The sequence below is a fragment of the Crinia signifera genome, chromosome 8, assembly GCF_055691185.1.
Source record: "Crinia signifera chromosome 8, ASM5569118v1, whole genome shotgun sequence".
NCBI lineage: Eukaryota > Metazoa > Chordata > Amphibia > Anura > Myobatrachidae > Crinia > Crinia signifera.
Window position 1 is genome coordinate 173,532,754 of NC_139224.1, and position 27,966 is coordinate 173,560,719.

The 27,966-nt window shown below is 43.5% G+C and overlaps 1 protein-coding gene and 1 long non-coding RNA gene across 6 annotated transcripts in view; one reads left to right on the forward strand and one right to left on the reverse strand.

Moving 5' to 3' along the window:
• The first annotated feature begins 854 nt into the window (after positions 1-854).
• LOC146026821 (uncharacterized) overlaps positions 855-27,966 on the forward strand; it is a 55,893-nt gene continuing 28,781 nt past the window's right edge. The window contains exon 1 of the long non-coding RNA XR_014454553.1: positions 855-997. This is a non-coding gene — a long non-coding RNA (uncharacterized LOC146026821). The remainder of the gene's footprint in view (positions 998-27,966) is intronic.
• Positions 2,766-27,966, reverse strand: part of LOC146026819 (vitellogenin-1-like) — a 117,385-nt gene continuing 92,184 nt past the window's right edge. For all 5 annotated transcript variants that reach the window (XM_083157827.1, XM_083157826.1, XM_083157824.1 and 2 more), the window contains 3 exons: positions 11,403-11,562; positions 7,291-7,452; positions 2,766-3,103 (listed from right to left, as the gene is read on the reverse strand). In XM_083157827.1, coding sequence (XP_083013953.1) covers positions 2,985-3,103; positions 7,291-7,452; positions 11,403-11,562 — 441 coding nt within the window. In that variant the 3' untranslated portion in view covers positions 2,766-2,984. The remainder of the gene's footprint in view (positions 3,104-7,290; positions 7,453-11,402; positions 11,563-27,966) is intronic.

Genomic DNA, 27,966 nt, shown 5'->3' on the forward strand with positions numbered 1-27,966 from the left:
TTAAGGGGGCGCAGCCCCTTACGACGGTGTGAAGAGCGCCCGTAGGGCGCGATGAATCACCTAGTATATATATATATAGTGTCTGTGAGTCTCTGAAACACTGACATCTGCTGGCATAGAGTGAGATTACATCTCTTTCTCACACATGAACAGACACAGAAGGTAGCAGACTAGCTTTCGGGTCTTTTGCTTCAAGCAGGCTCACTAGTTTTATATACTGTATATCTGTACACTTGACACTTCTTTAAATTGATACTTGTGACATGACATTTCTGCCTTATCTGCATTTTGGCAAATGCGTTTATAATATACACCCTGCATTAGGGCTGGGAGGGTGTAGTGATAGGGTACAGATGTGTCTTCACAGTGCTAGTAGTAGGTGTGAGTGTCATTTACACAAATGGTAATATATATATACTGTATATTTTGTAACTAGTCATTATGTTGACAGTATGCCATCTGCATTTTCCCATGAACATATTGGCCCTTATTCAGATCTGATCCCAAATTTGTTCTCAAAATGGGCAAAACCATGTGCAGTGCAGGTGGGGCAGATGTAACATGTGCAGAGAGAGTTAGATTTGTGCAAGTTATTTTGTTTCTGTGCAGGGTAAATACTGGCTGCATTACTTTTACACTGCAATTTAGATTTCAGTTTCAACACAACCCCACCCAAATGTAACTCTATCTGCACATGTTACATCTGCCCCACCTGCAGCGCAGCATGGTTTTGCCCATTTTGAGAACAAATTTGTACTGAGCTCAGATCTGAATAAGGGCCATTGACTGTTGGCAGAAAGACTACGTCCCCTCCAGAGGCAGATGAGTCTGGTTCAAACCGGGCAGAGGTTTGCTGGCAGAATGCATTACCCCTTTTCATCCCCTTAGGAGTCGAGTTTTGAAGAATTCCTGGTTAGTGTGTGGCTGCAAATAACTGACACAGTTTCCAGACCACTTGGCAGGTCACATGTTCCAGGTCACCGAGCAGGTACACAGGGTGAGTTCACCAACGGTCACATTTTCCAGAGTACAATGGTGATGCACTTTAAATGGCAGGAGTGAATTTTGCTACATAATTTAGCAAATCTACAGACCAGGCCTTTAATTTAATGTGTCCTTCTGCTAAAATATAGATAATGTTTTATATATCATGTAGAAAAGTTTAAATTCTATATTAAATGTAATTAATAAAAATGAAACTAAACTAGGTTAAATGAAACACGTTTTTATGCTTCCAATATACAATGGTGATAACGGCAATAACGGCAATAACAGCAAAAATGGCGATAACGGCGACCTTCTCTTCTGCAGCGAGCAAATGGAAAATTATCTTATCAGTTATCTCGTACAAACGTCTTATAATCAATATCAACTGGAGTGTAGTGTAGCGCGGTGGCAGTGTAGCATGGTGGCAGTGTAGCGTGGTGGCAGTGTAGCATGGTGGCAGTGTAGCGCGGTGGCAGTGTAGCGCGGTGGCAGTGTAGCGCGGCACCTGTCCCAAACCATGGGGAACAAAGCGAGACCTGCGAGGATTGCGTTACACTAATTGGGGTGCATGATCTCAGGTGTCAACATTGACAACCGAAAACCTGAAAAACTCATCTCAACCTATTCCTTATGTCGACTTTTGTCAGAGTCGATGTTGTGCTTGTGTCACCATCCAGCATATCAGTGCGGAACCCGTCCTGTATCTGTATGAATGACTCTTCTTTATAGGAGTACCTGCACATAACTCCATGTGTGATGAACCAGGAGAGGGGAGCGGATATTAATTACCCACCCCCCACCCCCTATTGGAGGGGTCAAGCGGGATAAATGTCACTCCATGTACCCTAAGAAAACAACCAACCAGAGATATACTTACACCTGTATCGTTATATTTATATATGTATATATCGGAACTAGAATTTGTGCACCTCTGGCCTACACCCCTCCCCCCATCGTACATTGCCAGGGGTTGCATGCTTATTGCCAGGGGTTACATGCTCGGTGCCAGGATGGGGGGGGGGGGGGATAGCTATGGTCATACACAAGTAAAATACATGTTGCAAGCATTACCCATTTGCTTTTTTCCTCATCTACACCCAGTGAATAACAATGTACTACTTTTTCCATATTCACTATATATGTATAAATATATATATCTGAAGCTCGTGAATAATGTATCTCGCCCTCCGGAATAAGAAAAACAAATATCTAGACGCACAAACGCACCCGGCTTCTCATCGCATCCAGCCCTCCTCCATTCTGTGCGGCGAGGGATAACATCGCCAGATACCTGCCAAGGCTCGCACAATGCATATAGAAGCGCCAGGCTCAGCCTAGGGACCCCCCACCTTCTCCCCTCCCCATGTAATGCATTTGTAATTCTGTATATTCTGAAGATATGACAGCAGTGTATAATCCTCACCCCCTGCTGACTATAAGCATCCAGGCTGCCTGGGAGATATACAGGCGCATTACACTTGTCACTGCGCCGACGAATCATTTGCAAACTGCCAGTTGTAAGAATTGAACTGTAACCAAACCCAGCTCCTGCTGAGAGGTGCAGATGTGGGAATAAAAGGACTTTGCATTGAAGTCATTCTCCCGGTAATGCTAATGTTCCGTAACAAGCTCTGTGTACCGGGTGACAGCAGGCGAGGGCTGGCAGCGAGAACACTCGTCACATATTAAATCATTTGAATTTTCTTCCACTCGCGAAGAGAACCTGGTGGTAAATGTTAAGTAATCGCGGCTGCACTACATGATTTCAATTACCAGCCTTCTGTCAGGTTACCTGATGTTTATTGTTCACACAGTAAAAACTCATTTCTAAGTCTTTATGTTATACAGTGAGGGGCAAAGACAGAATACAAATGTGGTACAGCAATTCCTACAGAGCAGCGAGGCGGGAGGACCCGGCGGGACGAGATTTTCCTTCTGGCTGAAGTCGCTGCTTGAATTTTTGGGGGGATCTCTTTGGCTATTTTTGGGGAAGTACGTTATATTTTTGCGCACTCTTCTGCGCACACACAACTGGTGTGGGCCGCCACCTCTTGGATGAGGTCCTCAGAGGATGGTCTTGGGTTGGCTTGCCAGTCGGCCAGTGGTACTGCGGAATCTAGGAGATATAATGTGGGTAATAAAACATTAGCGCGGTCATTTCCGCTACGGAGAGAGATTATCGATCAGTGAGGTGCAGCAAGGTTTTAGAGAAGAAATGGGTGCAGATTCCCCATCTTTTGGTTCTAATTTATCATCGTGTTTTGGTTTTGGCAAAAGGACGCTCTAGTGTTTTGGTTCAAATTCACTTTTCGGTTTGTTTAAAAATCGATAATCGTTGATAAAATTGAATTCAATGTTAGTTAGTTGTGCATCTCAAAACCTGAAATTTAGGATTCAAATCGCGAAAAGGGGGAAGATCCAAACTGGAGCTCAGTTCAGTCCGAGAGCCCCTTGAGAGATCTGGACAAGTTTTGGTTTGGATCCACAGAATTTGTGTGGATTTAGATTTCCGGAGAACCGAACTGACATGCGTCTATACTATCTAATATCTGAACTGAATTTACATCCCGATTCAGAGTTGATCACTGATCAGCAAAATTGAAATTCTAGCGATTATCGAATGGCTGCGCATGAGTACTGTAAGCATTGAGTATGCAATGTGTCTGGAGCCGACGTTTGTGTGCGATAGAAAAAACGCAAGCTTGCCGAGACAGTCAGCGTCGGCCTTGATCCCCCTGTCTCTGTTACAGATTAGTTATCGGGTCAGACAATTGCATTGTCTGCGAGAACACTCAAAGGTTCATAAATTGTGTGTGGATCTGCGATTGGATAGTGAACGGTTATATTTTTGCAGATTTGCATGGGGGCGGGATCTCTTTCTGTCTGGGCGGTTACTATCCACTCGCAATCACATGACAGTCTGCAGTAGGAATTGCGCTCCGTACCGGTCCTGCACATCCACAAAGTACTTTCTGACATGGCCAGCCAACATTTTGGAACCTGAATCAGGCCTCGTTTCCAGATGAGACCTATGTTGACATTCATGGTTTGCGGCTGGGTTCATGTTAAAACTAATGTTTTTATCTCTCTGGGGACCAGATGTACTAAGCTTGAAAATGTGAAAAAATGGAGAGTAATAAACCACCAGCCAATCAGCTCCGGCCTGCCATGTCACAGACTGTGTTTGAAACATGACAGGTAGGAGCTGATTGGCTGGTTGTTTATCTCTCTCCAGAGTGCAGAGCTATGCAAAGCCATCCTCAAAGCCGGTCATCTGCTGGTATTACCAGCAGATGAACGGCTGTCCCAGCGATGATGCGGGAGCGCGCAGTAGCACTCACCGCTCATTGCCGGGGCATACTCACTGGGCGGCTTTGAGCTGGAAGCCGCTCAAACATGCTGTTTTGAGCGGCTTTCAGCTCAAAGTAGCCCAGTGTGTATGCCCCGGCAGTGAGCGCTGCTGCGCGCTCCCCCATCATCGACAGGAAAGCCGTTCATCTGCTGGTAACACCAGCAATCTGCCCGAAACGGTGTAGACCGCAGAGTAAAGTTTGTTTCTGCATATTGGTGAGCACCGTAACGGGACCCGCGGGAAGGCACCCAGGCAGGCTATCATCATCCCACGGAATGGAGTGACGGTCTTTTTCTATATGTACATGTAAAAAGACAATAAGCTAGCATATAACTGAGCCCAGATTGTAGCAGCTAAGTAAGCGTTACTTAGAACCATGAATCACCCCGCGCACTTCTGTTGCCGTTAGCTGCGTCCCAGTTTTTACACTTGGATACCCTTGTATATCTATTACTGTCCTGTATTTCTCTTCTCCTTTATGTGAAAGTAATGAAACCACCTAGATAAAGACAGTTATTGCAGACCGTCACCGGGCTATGAAATACAACACTTCTTAAAGCATTTTATTCCTCTAGTGTAGGCCAATAAAGTAAAATGGCTTCATTGCTTTTACAGCACGACCGGTTCTTCTCTGGTTCTTCTCTGCTGTTATCGTTTTTATTTATTTTTTATGGCAGAAAACTACTGAGGGTAGGAGAGGGCACCCAAAGCTGAGGTTCCCAAAATCTGCGTGGTCCAATTCTCCTTTTCCAATATGGTACTTCCCCTGCTGAGTCTGCCAGCCTAGTGTCCCATAGAGATTTTTCTGCATAATCTAGACCAGGATTATGGGTTTACCCATCACGTCCAGGTAACCTCATTGTTTAAATCCCTAACGTTCTAAGGATTTAAGTCTGGGGTGATTGACACCCCCAGAAAACTGCCCAGTCAAACTACCCCTCGATATTACCCTAGTAGAGCAACTGTTAGGAGTGTTAGATAGAGAAAAGCGGCTACTGCGAGGGTTACGGTGTTAGATAGAGAAGAGCGGCTACTGCAGGTGTTAGATAAGAGCAGCTACTGCAAGGGTTACGGTGTTAGATAGAGAAGAGCGGCTACTGCAGGTGTTAGGAGTGTTAGATAGAGAAGAGCAGCTACTGCAGGTGTTAGGAGTGTTAGATAGAGAAGAGCGGCTACTGCAGGTGTTAGCAGTGTTATATAGATAAGAGCAGCTACTGCAGGTGTTAGTAGTGTTAGATAAGAGCAGCTACTGCATGTGTTAGGAGTGTTAGATATATATGAGCAACTACTGCAGGTGTTATGAGTGTTAGATAGAGAAGAGCAGCTACTGCAGGTGTTATAAATGCTAGATAGAGAAGAGCAGCTACTGCAGGTGTTAGGAGTGTTATATAACAGCAGCTACTGCAGGTATATGGTGTGTTAGATAAGAGCAGCTACTGCAGGTGTTAGGAGTGTTATATAACAGCAGCTACTGCAGGTGTTATGAATGTTAAATAGAGAAGAGCGGCTACTGCAGGTGTTAGCAGTGTTATATAGATAAGAGCAGCTACTGCAGGTGTTAGGAGTGTTAGGTAGAGAAGTGCAGCTACTGCATGTGTTAGGAGTGTTAGATATATAGGAGCAGCTACTGCAGGTGTTAGGAGTGTTAGATAGAGAAGAGCAGCTACTGCAGGTGTTAGGAGTGTTATATAACAGCAGCTACTGCAGGTATATGGTGTGTTAGATAAGAGCAGCTACTGCAGGTGTTAGGAGTGTTATATAACAGCAGCTACTGCAGGTGTTATGAATGTTAAATAGAGAAGAGCGGCTACTGCAGGTGTTAGCAGTGTTATATAGATAAGAGCAGCTACTGCAGGTGTTAGGAGTGTTAGGTAGAGAAGTGCAGCTACTGCATGTGTTAGGAGTGTTAGATATATAGGAGCAGCTACTGCAGGTGTTAGGAGTGTTAGATAGAGAAGTGCAGCTACTGCAGGTGTTAGGAGTGTCATATAACAGCAGCTACTGCAGGTATAAGGTATGTTAGATAAGAGCAGCTACTGCAGGTTTTAAGAGTGTTAGATAAGAGCAGCTACTGCAGGTGCTAGGAGTGTTAGATAGAGAAGAGCGGCTACTGCAGGTGTTAGTAGTGTTAGATAAGAGCAGCTGCTGCAGGTGTTAGGAGTGTTAGATAAGAGCAGCTACTGCAGGTGTTAGGAGTGTTAGATAAGAGCAGCTACTGCAGGTGTTAGGAGTGTTAGATAGAGAAGAGCGGCTACTGCAGGTGTTATGAGTGTAATATAGATAAGAGCAGCTACTGCAGGTGTAAAAGGGTATACATATAGGGGGAAATTTACTAAAGGAAATTTGTAAAAAATAGGTGTATTTGTATCCAGAAATACACTTATTTTTGACATTTACTATCCCGAAAATACGGCAATTCGTATTGATAGCACATCAATACAACTATGAATTGCCGTATTTTCGGGATAGTAAATGTCAAAAATAAGTGTATTTCTGGATACAAATACACCTATTTTTATACAAATTCCCTTTAGTAAATTTCCCCCATAATATCCTGATGGTGATGCCAAAGGCCGACTCCGGCATCCCTATAGGGAAACTCTGGACAGGGGCTTTGTAAGTGAGCTAACCCTCTACCCCACCCCCTTACCCTCCCCACTACAGCCTGACCCTAAACTTCGCCACTAGAGCCTAACCCCAACCCTCATATCCCACCACCTAAACCTAACATACTGTAAACAGTCCCTTTGTTTCCCCATTTCATTGTTTCAGTGCAAATGATACATTTATAAGAATAGAAAGTAAAAATAAGCATGTCCAAGATATAGTGAAAATTATAAAAAAAGATGAAAACGTGGAATAACAGTCACTGAAATGATGATGTGTTGTGTTACTTAGTATTCTGTAGCATTTGTCCTGTATAAAGAGGTTGTAAATCGTTCCCTACTCACCTTTAGGAAGACAGTGAAACGCGACAGTAACTGGGACGGTCTTTGTCGGCTGACAACCTCTCATACACATTAGTACTGGCTCCGTAGAGTAACAGGAAGAATGCCGGTCATCTATGACCTCATTTTCCAACATGATATATTGTCGTCCAAGCGCACAACCAGCTGCGGAGTAAGATATGAATATGTCAGATGGAGATAAATGATATATATATATACTGCATTTATTAGGATGAGTTTCAATGTACGTTAAACATTGTCGTTATTTGTAATTGTTGTATCTTCCTCTTTCATTAACATTGCCTCCTTCTTAATTATTAATAGCTGGAGGTATCACTGCTGTAATTACTGCATCTGAAGTGACTGCAATTTAGACTAAAATGCAATTAAACGAAATGCCATTAGCAAGGACACAACCTAATTTTAACCAAGTGGATCCTTACGACATATACGACTTTTAAAAACCATGAACTTTTTGTCCCCAGGTGCCACAAAAAGTGCTTCATGCAAAAATGTGAGGGGAACATGAAGAGAATGGAGGAACCAAGAGGGCAGATAGAGGCGATGTTTGGGTGGAGGATATTTTAAGGATATTGTCCTGTCACTTTCACTTTACTACTCGTTGTGGTTGTAAATAGTGTTGGCCATCAATGATTAATGGTCTTAGGGTGATGGTAACTAGTTTTACCAAGAATGGGAGGCAACTGAAGGTTAGTGGTGGATTTATTATGGTTACCACTGATTGCGGTCTACACATGCATGGTCACAGCATTGGCAAAGTTAAAACATTCTTGGCTCAGTTATTAATGGTATAAAACCATCAGCCATCAATGACGGAGATGAACTCTAGTGGTAGACTTCTTAATGCCTTGTATCATGAAGACATTGGGTTGACTCTAAGCACCCAGTGAGGTTGGGATGACATGGACAAACACTGGATATTATGGGAGAGTGTCAAAGGAAGAAAGTGGATAACAGTGGGGTAAAGAAGAGAATGGGGAATATGTGGTGAAGAAGATTGAAGAAGAGCAATAAGGAGTATATGTGTATAGGATTCCCATCATTTAATATTGTAACCGTTGACATTGGATGATCGTACTGGACATACTGGGGCACGGGAAAAGTAGAGACTTAATAAATAGGGATACATGATACGTGAGGGCGTAATCAATGCATGGACAATAAGAAGAGCAGGGTAATAGCAAGGGGTCCAGTGGGGGCTTCAGAATAAGAGACAATGGGGCAGATGTATTAAGCCTGGTGAAGAGATAAACTGGAGATAAAGTGGAAGGAGATAACGCACCAGCCAATCAGATCCCAACTGTCATATTTCAAACACAGCTGATTGGCTGGTGCGTTATCTCCTTCCACTTTATCTCCAGTTTATCTCTTCACCAGGCTTAATACATCTGCCCCAGTGAAACAAATAACATCTGTGTAACTATCTGTCTGTGTCTGTGCTATATTCTAGCAGAAGTGATCCTATCATTATTGGTGTATATTAGCGTACCCCTGTGATACCCCCGAATGGTGGTGATTATAATAAATTTATAATCATGAACAGCAAATCTTCCCTATATACAGACCTGCTGTACTTATCTGCCCTCTAAATATGGCCTTAATTTACTGATTTGTACATAGTCTCGTGCAAAGTTCTGTATGTGATTAATTTGATTTCACTGCAAGTTTTGGGCTAAATATTTATATGATCCGTTATTTATTTTCGTTGACCCCCTCTTCGCTCTGCTTTGTTGTAGATACAACTGTAGCCACTAATAATCATTGTGTCACATTACAGGGTGATGCGTATAAACATCTCTCTGATAACATAAATAAATCCCGCAACACTCGGCCAATGAGCTCTGGAGAAAGACACCGTTTATACATTGTAATAATACAAAGGATTCAGGGAGGAATGTACCGGCCACTGTGATAACGATGCTCTGTATTAGCCGCTAAAAATTATACAGATGGTAATATGCAAGAGTGCTACAGGGACCTGGGCCCCAAGCCTAAACCTTACCCCAACCCTAAACCTTATCCCAGCCCTAAACCTTACCTCAACCCTAAACCTCACCTCAGCCCTAAACCTTACCCCAACCCTAAACCTTACCTCAGCCCTAAATCTTACCCCAGCCCTAAATCTTACCCCAGCCCTAAACCTTACCCCAGCCCTAAACCTTACCCCAGCCCTAAACCTTACCTCAGCCCCAAACCTTACCCCAGCCCTAAACCTTACCTCAACCCTAAACCTCACCTCAACCCTAAACCTTACCCCAGCCCTAAACCTTACCTCAGCCCTAAACCTTACCTCAGCCCTAAACCTTACCCCAGCCCTAAACCTTACCCCAGCCCTAAACCTTACCCCAAACCTAAACCTTACCCCAACCCTAAACCTTACCCCAGCCCTAAACCTTACCCCAAACCTAAACCTTACCCCAACCCTAAACCTTACCCCAGCCCTAAACCTTACCCCAACCCTAAACCGTACCTCAGCCCTAAACCTTACCCCAACCCTAAACCTTACCCCAAGCCTAAACCTTACCCTAACCCTAAACCTTACCTCAGCCCTAAAACTTACCTCAGCCCTAAACCTTACCTCAGCCCTAAACCTTACCCCAACCCTAAACCTTACCTCAGCCCTAAACCTTACCCCAACCCTAAACCTTACCTCAGCCCTAAACCTTACCTCAGCCCTAAACCTTACCCCAGCCCTAAACCTTACCTCAGCCCTAAACCTTACCCCAGCCCTAAACCTTACCTCAGCCCTAAACCTTACCCCAACCCTAAACCTTACCTCAGTCCTAAACCTTACCACAACCCTAAACCTTACCTCAGCCCTAATTCTTACCCCAACCCTAAACCTTACCTCAGCCCTAAACCTTACCTCAGCCCTAAACCTTACCTCAGCCCTAAAACTTACCTCAGCCCCAAACCTTACCCAAAACCTAAACCTTAACCCAGCCCTAAACCTTACCTCAACCCTAAACCTCAACTCAACCCTAAACCTTACCCCAGCCCTAAACCTTACCTCAACCCTAAACCTCAACTCAACCCTAAACCTTACCCCAACCCTAAACCTTACCTCAGCCCCAAACCTTTCCTCAGCCCCAAACCTTACCTCAGCCCCAAACCTTACCTCAGCCCCAAACCTTACCTCAGCCCCAAACCTTACCTCAGCCCTAAACCTTACCCCAGCCTTAAACCTTTACCTAACATTAAAACTTACCCTGAACTCTTATCCTAAACCTATCACTATATTAAAATTAACCTAGGCCCAATCCGAAACCAAACTCCAAACCTAAACCTAACCATAGATGTGTGGTTTGGTTCTACAGAAATCAGTATCCACACGAATTCTGTGTATCCAAACCAAACCAAAACCCAGTCCAGATCTCCCGTGGAACTCCCATCTAAATTGTTTCTAGGTTTGGATTTTCCTATGGTTCGGAATTCAGATTTAAAATCCAAATTTCAGATTTTGGATAGGAAAAATTGCATGATTTTAGCTGATTTTTTTTTTTTTATCAATGATTATCTGTTTATAACTGAACCAAACACCAAATAAAAACATTTTGGCAAAACCAAAAGATAAGGATGAATTTAAACCACATCCAAAACAGAGTTCTCTGTACCTAACCTGAGCCGTAAACATAACCTGAAACGTGAACCTAACCTGAACCCTAAACTTTACCCTAAATACAAACCTAATCCTTATACACTAGCCTCGAATCCTAACCCCAAACCTAACACCAAAATTAACACAAAAAAACCCTCTAAAAGTAGAGATGTGCTGGTTCGGTTTTACACAAATTTACTCTCAAAGCGGGATCTTATTGGATATCCAAAACACGTTGGAGCCGATAGCCAATACGAAAAATCCGAAATTGCGATAATTTGTCAATAAGAACCGAGTAAATCCATTAAAAATCAAACCCCCTCATCTCTATCTAAAAGGCACTGTGTATATTCTGTTGTTGACAATGTAAAAGGCGACATTATGAAATGTTGACATTTTGACCATGTCAATATTTGTAAATGTCAACATTTTATCTGTCCACCTAACATCCAGTCTGACCGGATACCCGATATGTACATAAGTAATAAATACTTACTCTTTAGGCACGAATCTCCTGGTATAGTCCATGAATGAACCAGACCATTACAACACCTGGACATTTCACGGTTCGGCATTCGGTGATCATTCTGCCCGTGCTGGTCGGCATTTCCACAAAGGCCGCAGGTTTTTCCGCGCATCAATGGAGATATGTGAACCTGGAATATTAGTAGGGAACAGCCTTAATTTAGAACCTGATTGAACTTTCATGTTTCCAGGAACCACTGTCCCGATCCAAAATGTAGGTGTATGTAGGTTAGTGTAGCCCTATGCAGGTGTATGTAGGTTAGTGTAGCCGTATGTAGGTGTATGTAGGTCATTGTAGCCCTATGCAGGTGTATGTAGGTCATTGTAGCCTTATGCAGGTGTATGTAGGTGTGTATGCAGGTGTATGTAGGTCAGTGTAGCCCTATGCAGGTGTATGTAGGTCAGTGTAGACCTATGCAGGTGTATGTAGGTTAGTGTAGCCCTATGCCGGTGTATGTAGGTGTATGTAGGTGTATGTAGGTTAGTGTAGCCCTATGCAGGTGTATGTAGGTTAGTGTAGCCCTATGCCGGTGTATGTAGGTCAGTGTAGCCCTATGCAGGTGTATGTAGGTCAGTGTAGACCTATGCAGGTGTATGTAGGTCAGTGTAGCCCTATGCCGGTGTATGTAGGTGTATGTAGGTGTATGTAGGTTAGTGTAGCCCTATGCCGGTGTATGTAGGTTAGTGAAGCCCTATTCCGGTGTATGTAGGTGTATGTATGTAGGTTAGTGTAGCCCTATGCAGGTGTATGTAGGTTAGTGTAGCCCTATGCAGGTGTATGCAGGGCCGGCAACAGAAATCTTGGGGCCCGGAACACTGATATCTCTGAGACCCCCCAACACCGAACGCGGATTGTTATTACATTGTATATTGAATGTAATTTTTTATTAATAGAAAAAAAAAAGATTTTTAATATTCACAATGCAATATAATAGGAAAGGGCAGATGGGAAGGCACAGCATTGTGCGTTGCTTGGTTTGGTGTGTTGTGTCACTAAACTAATTAGTATGGGTAGCCAGGTGATTAGGCAATCATGCTTACAGACCCTGAGTTCCTCAAAGCTTTGGGGCCCCTCAACTGGTTGGGGCCCAGTACGAGTGTCTCCTTTGACCCCCCCTGTCGCCTGCCCTGGGTGTATGTAGGTCAGTGTAGCCCTATGCAGGTGTATGTAGGTCAGTGTAGCCCTATGCAGGGGTACGTAGGTCAGTATAGCCCTATGCAGGTGTATGTAGGTCAGTGTAGCCCTATGTAGGTGTATGTAGGTCAGTGTAGCCATATGCAGGTGTATGTAGGTCAGTGTAGCCCTATGCAGGTGTACGTAGGTCAGTGTAGCCCTATGCAGGTGTACGTAGGTCAGTGTAGCCCTATGCAGGTGTATGTAGGTCAGTGTAGCCCTATGCAGGTGTACGTAGGTCAGTGTAGCTCTATGCAGGTGTATGTAGGTCAGTGTAGGCCTATGCAGGTGTATGTAGGTCAGTGTAGCCCTATGCAGGTGTACGTAGGTCAGTGTAGCTCTATGCAGGTGTATGTAGGTCAGTGTAGGCCTATGCAGGTGTACGTAGGTCAGTGTAGACCTATGCAGGTGTATGTAGGTCAGTATAGCCCTATGCAGGTGTATGTAGGTCAGTGTAGCGCTATGCAGGTGTATGTAGGTCAGTGTAGCCCTATGCAGGTGTATGTAGGTCAGTGTAGCCCTATGCAGGTGTATGTAGGTCAGTGTAGCCCTATGCAGGTGTATGTAGGTCAGTGTAGCCCTATGCAGGTGTACGTAGGTGTGTGTGCAGGTGTATGTAGGTCAGTGTACCCCTATGCAGGTGTATGTAGGTGTGTGTGCAGGTGTATCTAGGTCAGTGTAGCCCTATGCAGGTGTATGTAGGTGTGTGTGCAGGTGTATGTAGGTCAGTGTACCCCTATGCAGGTGTATGTAGGTGTGTGTGCAGGTGTATGTAGGTCAGTGTAGCCCTATGCAGGTGTATGTAGGTGTGTGTGCAGGTGTATGTAGGTCAGTGTAGCCCTATGCAGGTGTATGTAGGTGTGTGTGCAGGTGTATGTAGGTCAGTGTAGCCCTATGCAGGTGTATGTAGGTGTGTGTGCAGGTGTATGTAGGTCAGTGTAGCCCTATGCAGGTGTATGTAGGTCAGTGTAGCCCTATGCAGGTGTACGTAGGTCAGTGTAACCCTATGCAGGTGTATGTAGGTGTGTGTGCAGGTGTATGTAGGTCAGTGTAGCCCTATGCAGGTGTATGTAGGTCAGTGTAGCCCTATGCAGGTGTACGTAGGTCAGTGTAGCCCTATGCAGGTGTATCTAGGTCAGTGAAGCCCTATGCAGGTGTATGTAGGTGTGTGTGCAGGTGTATGTAGGTCAGTGTACCCCTATGCAGGTGTATGTAGGTGTGTGTGCAGGTGTATGTAGGTCAGTGTAGCCCTATGCAGGTGTATGTAGGTCAGTGTAGCCCTATGTAGGTGTATGTAGGTCAGTATAGCCCTATGCAGGTGTACGTAGGTCAGTGTAACCCTATGCAGGTGTATGTAGGTGTGTGTGCAGGTGTATGTAGGTCAGTGTAGCCCTATGCAGGTGTGTGTAGGTCAGTGTAGCCCTATGCAGGTGTATGTAGGTCAGTGTAGCCCTATGCAGGTGTACGTAGGTCAGTGTAGCCCTATGCAGGTGTATGTAGGTCAGTGTAGCCCTATGTAGGTGTATGTAGGTGTGTGTGCAGGTGTATGTAGGTCAGTGTAGCCCTATGCAGGTGTACGTAGGTCAGTGTAGCCATATGTAGGTGTATGTAGGTCTGTGTAGCCCTATGTAGGTGTATGTAGGTCAGTGTAGCCCTATGCAGGTGTATGTTGGTGTGTGTGCAGGTGTATGTAGGTCAGTGTAGCCCTATGCAGGTGTATGTAGGTTTATGTAGGTGTATGTAGGTCAGTGTAGCCCTATTCAGGTGTATGTAGGTGTGTGTGCAGGTGTATGTAGGTCAGTGTAGACCTATGCAGGTGTATGTAGGTCAGTGTAGCCCTATGCAGGTGTATGTCGGTGTGTGTGCAGGTGTATGTAGGTCAGTGTTGCCCTATGCAGGTGTATGTAGGTCAGTGTAGCCCTATGCAGGTGTATGTAGGTCAGTGTAGCCCTATGCAGGTGTATGTAGGTCAGTGTAGCCCTATGCAGGTGTATGTAGGTCAGTGTAGCCCTATGCAGGTGTATGTAGGTCGGTGTAGGCCTATGCAGGTGTATGTAGGTCAGTGTAGGCCTATGCAGGTGTACGTAGGTCAGTGTAGACCTTTGCAGGTGTATGTAGGTCAGTATAGCCCTATGCAGGTGTATGTAGGTCAGTGTAGCGCTATGCAGGTGTATGTAGGTCAGTGTAGCCCTATGTAGGTGTATGTAGGTCAGTGTAGCCCTATGTAGGTGTATGTAGGTCAGTGTAGCCCTATGCAGGTGTATGTAGGTGTGTGTGCAGGTGTATGTAGGTCAGTGTAGCCCTATGCAGGTGTATGTAGGTGTGTGTGCAGGTGTATGTAGGTCAGTGTAGCCCTATGCAGGTGTATGTAGGTGTGTGTGCAGGTGTATGTAGGTCTGTGTAGCCCTATGCAGTTGTATGTAGGTGTGTGTGCAGGTGTATGTAGGTCAGTGTAGCCCTATGCAGGTGTATGTAGGTCAGTGTAGCCCTATGCAGGTGTACGTAGGTCAGTGTAGCCCTATGCAGGTGTATGTAGGTCTGTGTAGCCCTATGCAGTTGTATGTAGGTGTGTGTGCAGGTGTATGTAGGTCAGTGTAGCCCTATGCAGGTTTATGTAGGTCAGTGTAGCCCTATGTAGGTGTATGTAGGTCAGTGTAGCCCTATGTAGGTGTATGTAGGTCAGTGTAGCCCTATGCAGGTGTACGTAGGTCAGTGTAGCCCTATGTAGGTGTATGTAGGTCAGTGTAGCCCTATGCAGGTGTATGTAGGTCAGTGTAGCACTATGTAGGTGTATGTAGGTCAGTGTAGCCCTATGTAGGTGTATGTAGGTCAGTGTAGCCCTATGTAGGTGTATGTTGGTGTGTGTGCAGGTGTATGTAGGTCAGTGTAGCCCTATGCAGGTGTATGTAGGTTTATGTAGGTGTATGTAGGTGTGTGTGCAGGTGTATGTAGGTCAGTGTAGCCCTATTCAGGTGTATGTAGGTGTGTGTGCAGGTGTATGTAGGTCAGTGTAGACCTATGCAGGTGTATGTAGGTCAGTGTAGCCCTATGCAGGTGTATGTCGGTGTGTGTGCAGGTGTATGTAGGTCAGTGTTGCCCTATGCAGGTGTATGTAGGTCAGTGTAGCCCTATGCAGGTGTATGTAGGTCAGTGTAGCCCTATGCAGGTGTATGTAGGTCAGTGTAGCCCTATGCAGGTGTATGTAGGTCAGTGTAGCCCTATGCAGGTGTACGTAGGTCAGTGTAGCCCTATGCAGGTGTATGTAGGTCGGTGTAGGCCTATGCAGGTGTATGTAGGTCAGTGTAGGCCTATGCAGGTGTACGTAGGTCAGTGTAGACCTTTGCAGGTGTATGTAGGTCAGTATAGCCCTATGAAGGTGTATGTAGGTCAGTGTAGCGCTATGCAGGTGTATGTAGGTCAGTGTAGCCCTATGCAGGTGTATGTAGGTTAGTGTAGCCCTATGTAGGTGTATGTAGGTCAGTGTAGCCCTATGTAGGTGTATGTAGGTCAGTGTAGCCCTATGCAGGTGTATGTAGGTGTGTGTGCAGGTGTATGTAGGTCAGTGTAGCCCTATGCAGGTGTATGTAGGTGTGTGTGCAGGTGTATGTAGGTCAGTGTAGCCCTATGCAGGTGTATGTAGGTGTGTGTGCAGGTGTATGTAGGTCAGTGTAGCCCTATGCAGGTGTATGTAGGTCAGTGTAGCCCTATGCAGGTGTACGTAGGTCAGTGTAGCCCTATGCAGGTGTACGTAGGTCAGTGTAGCCCTATGCAGGTGTATGTAGGTCAGTGTAGCCCTATGCAGGTGTATGTAGGTGTGTGTGCAGGTGTATGTAGGTCAGTGTAGCCCTATGCAGGTGTATGTAGGTCAGTGTAGCCCTATGCAGGTGTACGTAGGTCAGTGTAGCCCTATGTAGGTGTATGTAGGTCAGTGTAGCCCTATGTAGGTGTATGTAGGTCAGTGTAGCCCTATGTAGGTGTATGTAGGTCAGTGTAGCCCTATGTAGGTGTATGTAGGTCAGTGTAGCCCTATGCAGGTGTACGTAGGTCAGTGTAGCCCTATGTAGGTGTATGTAGGTCAGTGTAGCCCTATGCAGGTGTATGTAGGTCAGTGTAGCCCTATGTAGGTGTATGTAGGTCAGTGTAGCCCTATGTAGGTGTATGTAGGTCAGTGTAGCCCTATGTAGGTGTATGTAGGTCAGTGTAGCCCTATACAGGTGTATGTAGGTCAGTGTAGCCCTATGTAGGTGTATGTAGGTCAGTGTAGCCATATGTAGGTGTATGTAGGTCAGTGTAGCCCTATGTAGGTGTATGTAGGTCAGTGTAGCCCAATGTAGGTGTATGTAGGTCAGTGTAGCCCTATGCAGGTGTATGTAGGTGTGTGTGCAGGTGTATGTAGGTCAGTGTAGCCCTATACAGGTGTATTTTGGTCAGTGTAGCCCTATGTAGGTCAGTGTAGCCCTATGTAGGTGTATGTAGGTCAGTGTAGCCCTATGTAGGTGTATGTAGGTCAGTGTAGCCCTATGCAGGTGTATGTAGGTGTGTGTGCAGGTGTATGTAGGTCAGTGTAGCCCTATGTAGGTGTATGTAGGTCAGTGTAGCCCTATGTAGGTGTATGTAGGTCAGTGTAGCCCTATGTAGGTGTATGTAGGTCAGTGTAGCCCTATGTAGGTGTATGTAGGTCAGTGTAGCCCTATGCAGGTGTATGTAGGTGTGTGTGCAGGTGTATGTAGGTCAGTGTAGCCCTATGCAGGTGTATGTAGGTCAGTGTAGCCCTATGCAGGTGTATGTAGGTCAGTGTAGCCCTATGCAGGTGTATGTAGGTCAGTGTAGCCCTATGTAGGTGTATGTAGGTCAGTGTAGCCCTATGCAGGTGTATGTAGGTCAGTGTAGCCCTATGTAGGTGTATGTAGGTCAGTGTAGCCCTATGCAGGTGTATGCAGGTGTATGTAGGTGTGTGTGCAGGTGTATGTAGGTCAGTGTAGCCCTATGCAGGTGTATGTCGGTCAGTGTAGCCAGCCCTATGCAGGTGTATGTAGGTCAGTGTAGCCCTATGTAGGTGTATGTAGGTGTATGTAGGTCAGTATAGCCCTATGCAGGTGTATGTAGGAAAGTGTAGCCCTATGCAGGTGTATGTAGGTCAGTGTAGCCCTATGCAGGTGTACGTAGGTCAGTGTAGCCCTATGTAGGTGTATGTAGGTCTGTGTAGCCCTATGCAGGTGTATGTAGGTGTGTGTGCAGGTGTATGTAGGTCAGTGTAGCCCTATGCAGGTGTATGTAGGTGTGTGTGTAGGTGTATGTAGGTCAGTATAGCCCTATGCAGGTGTATGTAGGAAAGTGTAGCCCTATGCAGGTGTATGTAGGTCAGTGTAGCCCTATGCAGGTGTATGTAGGTCAGTGTAGCCCTATGCAGGTGTACGTAGGTCAGTGTAGCCCTATGTAGGTGTGTGTGTAGGTGTATGTAGGTCAGTGTAGCCCTATGCAGGTGTATGTAGGTCAGTGTAGCCCTATGCAGGTGTACGTAGGTCAGTGTAGCCCTATGCAGGTGTATGTAGGTGTGTGTGTAGGTGTATGTAGGTGTGTGTGCAGGTGTATGTAGGTCAGTGTAGCCCTATGTAGGTGTATGTAGGTCAGTGTAGCCCTATGTAGGTGTATGTAGGTCTGTGTAGCCCTATGCAGGTGTATGTAGGTCAGTGTAGCCCTATGCAGGTGTATGTAGGTGTGTGTGTAGGTGTATGTAGGTCAGTATAGCCCTATGCAGGTGTATGTAGGTGTGTGTGCAGGTGTATGTAGGTCAGTGTAGCCCTATGCAGGTGTATGTAGGTGTGTGTGCAGGTGTATGTAGGTGTGTGTGTAGGTGTATGTAGGTCAGTATAGCCCTATGCAGGTGTATGTAGGTGTGTGTGTAGGTGTATGTAGGTCAGTATAGCCCTATGCAGGTGTATGTCGGAGTGTGTGCAGGTGTATGTAGGTCAGTGTAGCCAGCCCTATGCAGGTGTATGTAGGTCAGTTTAGCCCTATGCAGGTGTACGTAGGTCAGTGTAGCCCTATGTAGGTGTATGTAGGTGTATGTTGGTCAGTATAGCCCTATGCAGGTGTATGTAGGACAGTGTAGCCCTATGCAGGTGTATGTAGGTCAGTGTAGCCCTATGCAGGTGTATGTAGGTCAGTGTAGCCCTATGCAGGTTTATGTAGGTCAGTGTAGCCCTATGCAGGTGTATGTAGGACAGTGTAGCCCTATGCAGGTTTATGTAGGTCAGTGTAGCCCTATGCAGGTGTATGTAGGACAGTGTAGCCCTATGCAGGTGTATGTCGGTGTGTATGTAGGTCAGTGTAGCCCTATGCAGGTGTATGTAGGTCAGTGTAGCCCTATGCAGGTGTATGTAGGTCAGTGTAGCCCTATGCAGGTGTATGTAGGTCAGTGTAGCCCTATGTAGGTGTATGTAGGTCAGTGTAGCTCTATGCAGGTGTATGTAGGTAAGTTTAGCTATAGTATATGCAGGTATGTGTAGGTGTATGTAGGTAAGTGTGGCCATAAGCAGGTATGTTGAGGTGTGTGCAAGTGGGTTTAGCCATATGTTGGTGTGTATGTAGGTGTATGTAGGTGTATGTAGGTATATGTAGTTGTCCTGGTGTATTTAGATGTCTGTTTGCAGGTGTATGTATGTGTCTAGGTATATGTAGGTATATGTAGGTCAGTGTAGCCCTATGCAGGTGTATGTAGGTGTCTAGGTGTATGTAGGTATATGTAGGTCAGTGTAGCCCTATGCAGTTGTATGTAGGTGTCTAGGTATATGTAGGTATATGTAGGTCAGTGTAGCCCTATGCAGGTGTATGTAGGTGTCTAGGTGTATGTAGGTATATATAGGTCAGTGTAGCCCTATGCAGGTGTATGTAGGTGTCTAGGTGTATGTAGGTATATGTAGGTCAGTGTAGCCCTATGCAGGTGTATGTAGGTGTCTAGGTGTATATAGGTGTGTGTGTAGGTGTACGTAGGTCAGTGTAGCCCTATGCAGGTGTATGTAGGTGTCTAGGTGTATATAGGTGTGTGTGTAGGTGTACGTAGGTCAGTGTAGCCCTATGCAGGTGTATGTAGGTGTCTAGGTGTATGTAGGTGTGTGTGAAGGTGTACATAGGTCAGTGTAGCCCTATGCAGGTGTATGTAGGTGTCTAGGTGTATGTAGGTATATATAGGTCAGTGTAGCCCTATGCAGGTGTATGTAGGTGTCTAGGTGTATGTAGGTGTGTGTGAAGGTGTACATAGGTCAGTGTAGCCCTATGCAGGTGTATGTAGGTGTCTAGGTGTATGTAGGTGTGTGTGAAGGTGTACATAGGTCAGTGTAGCCCTATGCAGGTGTATGTAGGTGTCTAGGTGTATGTAGGTATATATAGGTCAGTGTAGCCCTATGCAGGTGTATGTAGGTGTCTAGGTGTATGTAGGTATATGTAGGTCAGTGTAGCCCTATGCAGGTGTATGTAGGTGTCTAGGTGTATGTAGGTATATGTAGGTCAGTGTAGCCCTATGCAGGTGTATGTAGGTGTCTAGGTGTATGTAGGTGTGTGTGAAGGTGTACATAGGTCAGTGTAGCCCTATGCAGGTGTATGTAGGTAAGTTTAGCTATATGCAGGTATGTGTAGGTGTATGTAGGTATATTTCGGTGTATGTAGGTGTGTACGTGTATGTAGGTATATGTAGGTGTATGTAGGTATATGTAGATGTATGTAGGTGTGTACATGTATGTAGGTATATGTAGGTGTATATAGGTATATGTAGGTGTATATGTAGGTGTATATAGGTATATGTAGGTGTATGTACAGTTGGTGTGTATGTGTTTGTAGGTATATGTAGGGGTATGTACATGTATGTTCATGTCTAGGTATATGTAGGTGTGTGTAGGTATATGTAGGTATATGTAGGTGTATGTAGGTATATATAGGTGTATGTAGGTGTATGTACGTGCCTGTAGGTGTCTAGGTATTTGTAGGTGTGTGTGAGTTTATGTAGGTATATCTAGGTGTGTGTAGGGTTACGTAGGTAAATGTCGGTATGTAGGTATATGTTGGTATATGTAGGTGTATGTAGGTGTGTGTAGGTATATGTAGGTATATGTAGGTGTATGTAGGCGTCTAGGTATATGTAGGTATATGTAGGTGTATGTAAGTGTATGTAGGTATATGTAGGTATATGTTGGTGTATGTACGTGTATGTAGGTGTCTAGGTATATGTAGGTGTGTGTAGGTATATGTCGGTTTATGTAGGTATATGTAGGTGTATGTAGGTGTGTGTAGGTATATGTAGGTTTAGGTAGGTATATGTAGGTATATGTAGGTATTTATAGGTGTGTGTAGGTATATGTAGGTTTAGGTAGGTATATGTAGGTATGTGTAGGTGTGTGTAGGTATATGTAGGTTTATGTAGGTATATGTAGGTTTATGTAGGTATATGTAGGTGTGTGTAGGTATATGTAGGTTTAGGTAGGTATATGTAGGTATATGTAGGTGTGTGTAGGTATATGTAGGTGTGTGTCGGTGTATGTAGGTATGTAGGTATATGTAGGTATATGTAGGTGTGTGTAGGTATATGTAGGTATATAGGTATATGTTGGTGTGTGTAGGTGTATGTAGGTATATGTAGGTGTGTGTAGGTATGTACGTTTATGTAGGTATGTGTAGGTATGTTGGTATATGTAGGTGTGTGTAGGTATATGTAGGTATGTAGGTATATGTAGGTATACGTAGTTGTGTGTAGGTATATGTAGGTTATATAGGTGTGTAGGTATATGTAGGTATATGTTGGTGTATGTACGTATATGTAGGTGTCTAGGTATATGTAGGTATGTAGGTTTATGTAGGTATGTGTAGGTATGTAGGTGTGTGTAGGTATATGTAGGTATACGTAGTTGTGTGTAGGTATATGTAGGTTATGTAGGTGTGTAGGTATATGTAATTATATGTTGGTGTTTGTACGTATATGTAGGTGTGTAGGTATATGTAGGTATGTAGGTTTATGTAGGTATGTGTAGGTATATGTAGGCATGTGTAGGTTTATGTAGGTATGTGTAGGTATATGTAGGTATGTAGGTATATGTAGGTATGTAGGTCTACGTAGGTACAGTATGTGTAGGTATATGTAGGTATGTGTAGGTATATGTAGGTATGTGTAGGTACAGTATGTGTAGGTATATGTAGGTATGTGTAGGTATATGTAGGTATATGTAGGTATGTCTAGGTTTATGTACGTATGTGTAGGTATATGTAGGTATAGAAACATAGAAACATAGAATTTGACGGCAGATAAGAACCACTTGGCCCATCTAGTCTGCCCCTTTTTTTAAACATGTTACCTCAAACCATATTTGATCCTTATTTTTTTGTAAGGATATCAATATGCTTATCCCAAGCATGTTTAAATTGTACTACTGTATTTGCGTCTACCACCTCTGTTGGGAGGCTATTCCACTTATCTACTACTCTTTCTGTGAAAAAATTCTTCCTCGCATTTCCCCTGAATCTTCCTCCCTCTAGTGTCAGTGCATGTCCTCGTGTTCTGTTGCTCCTCTTCCTGTGAAGAATGTCTCCCACCTGTACCTTCCTCCCTCTAGTGTCAGTGCATGTCCTCGTGTTCTGTTGCTCCTCTTCCTGTGAAGAATGTCTCCCACCTGTACCTTGTTAAAGCCCTTGATATATTTGAAAGTTTCTATCATGTCCCCCCTTTCCCTTCTCTGCTCTAAAGTATACATATTAAGATCTTTTAGTCTTTCCTGGTACGTTTTGTGATGTAGGCCATGCACCATTTTAGTTGCCCTTCTTTGTACAGTCTCTAATGTATTTATATCCTTCTGGAGATATGGCCTCCAGAACTGAACACAATACTCTAGGTGAGGTCGTACCAATGACCTATACAGTGGCATTATTACTTCTTTCTTTCTACTGCTGATACCTCTCCCTATGCAACCAAGCATCTGACTTGCCTTCTTCATTGCTTTGTTACATTGCCTACCTGCTTTTAAGTCCCCTGAAATAGTGACACCTAGATCCCTCTCTTCCTCAGTAGTTTCCATTATAGTGCCATTTATACTATATTGAGTCTTTGGATTTCTGAGACCCAAGTGCATGATTTTGCATTTTTTGGCATTAAACTGTAGTTGCCATTCTCTTGACCATTTCTCTAATCTGCCTAGATCCTCAATCATTTGTTTTACCCCTCCTGGTGTGTCTACCCTGTTGCATACCTTTGTGTCATCTGCAAAAAGGCACATTTTACCCTCAATTCCATTTGCAATATCACCAATAAAGATATTAAAAAGCACCGGTCCAAGTACAGATCCCTGGGGTACTCCACTTGTAACCTTTCCCTCCTTTGACTGTACTCCGTTTACTACAACTCTCTGTTTTCTGTCCTGCAACCACGCTCTTATCCATTCAACTATCTTAGAATCCAATCCCAAGCTTTCAAGTTTATTTAACAGTCTGCGATGTGGGACAGTGTCAAAAGCTTTACGAAAATCTAGATAAGCTACATCTACAGCCCCACCTTGATCTGTTACTTTAGTCACCCAGTCAAAAAAGTCAATAAGATTTGTTTGACATGATCTTCCCCCAGTAAACCCATGCTGTTTTGGATCCTGTAAATTGCTGGTTTTGAGATATTCTACAACTCTTTGTTTTAAGAGTGTTTCCATCAATTTCCCTACTTCTGATGTAAGGCTCACTGGTCGATAGTTGCTTACCTCTTCCTTGCTTCCACTTTTGTGCAGTGGGACTACATTCGCTGTTTTCCAGTCCTCTGGGATTACTCCAGTAGCTAGTGACTGGTTGAATAATTCTGTTATTGGTTTTACCAGCTCCCCTTTAAGCTCTTTTAGTATCCTTGGATGTATCCCATCTGGCCCCATTGATTTATCCACTTTCAGTTTTGAGAGTTCTGTGAGGACTTTCTCCTCTGTAAATGTACTTGTCTCTCCCTCAGTTTTCTGACTATACTTGCAACTTTAATGTAAGTGGAGGGTGGATCCGCACAGACTATGGTTCATATCAAGTAATTATGTTAGACTAATTTGAAAGACCAATATTTGAAACTATTGACGAAAAATCTCCTAGTCATCAATTGGTGGTGCGCCCAAACATTCAGAGAATACAACTGAATAGAAGGGGATTGACTTGCAAAGACGCAGGTCACAAAAAAGCAAAATGTGCTTTTTGGGCGCACTCTTTGTATATGATTATGTAATGTAGTATTGATTCATTAAAACGTAACTTTTATTAAGACTTTACCTAAAAGAAGGATGACTATCTAACTCTTCTTTGAAAAGAAAAATTCTCACTTGAAAGAGAAAAAGATTAAAATGTCCGCAAATGCCAGTTTTTGCTCTGCTATGAATGAGTCAGAGCATAAATTGGTCAGGCATGCAGTTAACGTTACTGGTCATAGGCATTCCTTTTGTAACGCTGCCTATTTATTGAGGCGTTGTGTAACCGTGATTACTCACTCCCTCTGATTATTTTTCAGGGCAAGTGCTGACAATTTTATTGTGACTAATAGTGGAATATATGTCCTATTGTGGTCACTGTCAGGTTGCTCCTTGTGTTCAACGCTTGTGGTTATGTATAGATGGTCTAATAGGTCTAAGTATTTGAACCATTAGTTTAATTATTCGCTGTGCAACGGACAATCAAAATAGCCATGTGGGAGTCTTGGCTCGCATTCATTAAAGGAATCTCACACACAGATGGAAATATTCCCCTGCAGTAGGTTTCTCCTTGGCATCATGTCATGACCAACCATGCGTGTACCATACCAGGTGTTCACCAGGGACTTGGCCTCTGATTACTTGTCTGGCCCCCTATATATTCTATTGTTATATAGAAGTATTTAGGGGTATACAGGTACACTGTGTGTTGTAGTCACCGTTATACGATGTCAGGTTGACTGCTGTGGGGAAAAAATAGAACACTTCTGCTGTCGGGTCAGATATATGTCATCCCTGATGCGTCTAGCAGTGCAGGGAAACTATTCATATAACCTGGCCGGATGAGAGAGTGTTGAAGAGATCACAGTTTACTGGAGTATAGTCGGGTTGCTTGTGTACCAAGGCTTCTGCTTTTGAGGATCTGTATTAATACATCGAATCCCCAATGAGAGAGCCTGTTGCTGGTCACCTGCTGATCCCGGGAATTATTAGATACTCTCAAACAGTGCACATACACATACTCCAGTAAACTGTGATCTCTTCAACACTCTCTCATCCGGCCAGGTTATATGAATAGTTTCCCTGCACTGCTAGACGCATCAGGGATGACATATATCTGACCCGACAGCAGAAGTGTTCTATTTTTTTCCCACAGCAGTCAACCTGACATCGTATAACGGTGACTACAACACACAGTGTACCTGTATACCCCTAAATACTTCTATATAACAATAGAATATATAGGGGGCCAGACAAGTAATCAGAGGCCAAGTCCCTGGTGAACACCTGGTATGGTACACGCATGGTTGGTCATGACATGATGCCAAGGAGAAACATACTGCAGGGGAATATTTCCATCTGTGTGTGAGATTCCTTTAATGAATGCGAGCCAAGACTCCCACATGGCTATTTTGATTGTCCGTTGCACAGCGAATAATTAAACTAATGGTTCAAATACTTAGACCTATTAGACCATCTATACATAACCACAAGCGTTGAACACAAGGAGCAACCTGACAGTGACCACAATAGGACATATATTCCACTATTAGTCACAATAAAATTGTCAGCACTTGCCCTGAAAAATAATCAGAGGGAGTGAGTAATCACGGTTACACAACGCCTCAATAAATAGGCAGCGTTACAAAAGGAATGCCTATGACCAGTAACGTTAACTGCATGCCTGACCAATTTATGCTCTGACTCATTCATAGCAGAGCAAAAACTGGCATTTGCGGACATTTTAATCTTTTTCTCTTTCAAGTGAGAATTTTTCTTTTCAAAGAAGAGTTAGATAGTCATCCTTCTTTTAGGTAAAGTCTTAATAAAAGTTACGTTTTAATGAATCAATACTACATTACATAATCATATACAAAGAGTGCGCCCAAAAAGCACATTTTGCTTTTTCGTGACCTGCGTCTTTGCAAGTCAATCCCCTTCTATTCAGTTGTATACTTGCAACTTAACTGTGGCCCCTTCCCCTCTCTTTCAGCAGTGAATACTGAGCAAAAATAATTATTAATATTATCTGCTATTACATTGTCCCCCTCAAGAAAACTTCCACTCTCTGTCTTCAGTCTAATTATTCCACTTTTTGTTTTTCTCCTTTCACTTATATACCTAAAAAAAGTTTTCCCCCCTTTACCCACTGACTGTGCCATTTTCTCTTCAGCCTGTGCTTTTGCACATCTGATTACCTTCTTATCGTATGTATATGTACCGTATGTAGGTATATGTAGTTATATGTAGGTTTATGTAGGTATGTGTAGGTATGTGTAGGTATATGTAGGTATGTGTAGGTTTATGTAGGTATGTGTAGGTATATGTAGGTATATGTAGGTAACTAGGTATATATAGGTGTGTGTAGGTTTATGTAGATTTATGTAGGTGTATGTAGGTATATGTAGGTGTGTGTAGGTTTATGTAGGTATATGTAATGTAGGGTTATGTAGGTATATGTAGGTGTGTGTAGGTTTATGTAGGTATGTAGGTATATGTAATGTAGGGTTATGTTGGTATATATAGGTGTGTGTAGGTTTATGTAGGTATGTAGGTATATGTAATGTAGTTTTATGTAGGGATATGTAGGTATATGTAGGTGTGTGTAGGTTTATGTAGCTATATGTAGGTGTGTGTAGGTTTATGTAGGTAAATGTAGGTGTATATAGGTATATGTAGGTATATGTAGGTGTATATAGGTATATTTAGGTGTGTGTGGGGTTATGCAGGTATATGTAGGTGTATATAGCTATATATAGGTGTGTGTAGGTATATGTAGGTGTATATAGGTATATGTAGGTGTGTGTGGGGTTATGTAGGTATATGTAGGTGTGTAGGTATATGTAGGTGTGTGTAGTTATATGTAGGTATATGTAGGTGTATATAGGTATATGCAAGAGAAAAAGGAGGGAAAGACTCTCTCTTTGTTGGGGCACTCTTTGAAAATGATTACTATTCAGTAATCGACAACTTGTAGCGGTATGTCATACGATGTTATCAGTAAGTCATAAGTGACAACACAAGTGGCAAAGTATGAGTAGCAGCATCTTGTGGCCAGTGTGACTGGGATGTGATAGGCTAGTTGGAAAAGCTAGTAACGCTCGAGGGAGTAGGTTAGATTAACCCAACTCGTAATATGGTATGAGTTAAAATTTAACTTTTATTAAATATTGTTAAAATATACACTAGACAAGAACGTTTTTTAGGCGCTCACACACAAACATATAACATATATAGTATTATCAAGTTCAGAGATTTACACTAACTTGTGTGTGCCCTGTGGGCAAGGCGTCCCCTGGTTCTGTGACACGTAGTATTATTGACTCAACAGAGTGCAAATAGGTCCCGAATATCAGGACTGGAAAAGATATCACAAAAATGGGAATTAAGATTCCGCAAACTTAGGAATCTAAATAATAATAATATTATTATTATTATTATTTAGATTCCTAAGTTTGCGGAATCTTAATAAAAAACATTTTCTCTTTTTGGCAAACAGACTAAGAGGATCACTAGTCAGCCCACATTTCACCCTTTTATGGACAGATTAAGTAGAGGGACTGTTACCTCATCGATACAATGTTAAAATATTCACTGTTCTAACAGCATTTTTGATACAAATTACTTACTGTGGTGGAATCTCATGTATGGAGCTATCCATTACACCCCTACTCTTTAATGGATAGCCTGTGGTTCTGACTAAGTGAATCCCAGAAAGTCTTTACAGCTTAACACCCCGGTCGAGTGATACGCAGGTGATCCCCTCTAACGCACCAACTGTGCTGGGGAACTTCACCGGGTTGTGGGTAAGGCTAGAACAGTCTAGTCTCACTTCATAGACCCATTTTTGTGATATCTTTTCCAGTCCTGATATTCGGGACCTATTTGCACTCTGTTGAGTCAATAATACTACGTGTCACAGAACCAGGGGACGCCTTGCCCACAGGGCACACATAAGTTAGTGTGAATCTCTGAACTTGATAATACTATATATGTTATATGTTTGTGTGTGAGCGCCTAAAAAACGTTCTTGTCTAGTGTATATTTTAACAATATTTAATAAAAGTTAAATTTGAACTCATACCATATTACGAGTTGGGTTAATCTAACCTACTCCCTCAAGCGTTACTAGCTTTTCCAACTAGCCTATCACATCCCAGTCACACTGGCCACAA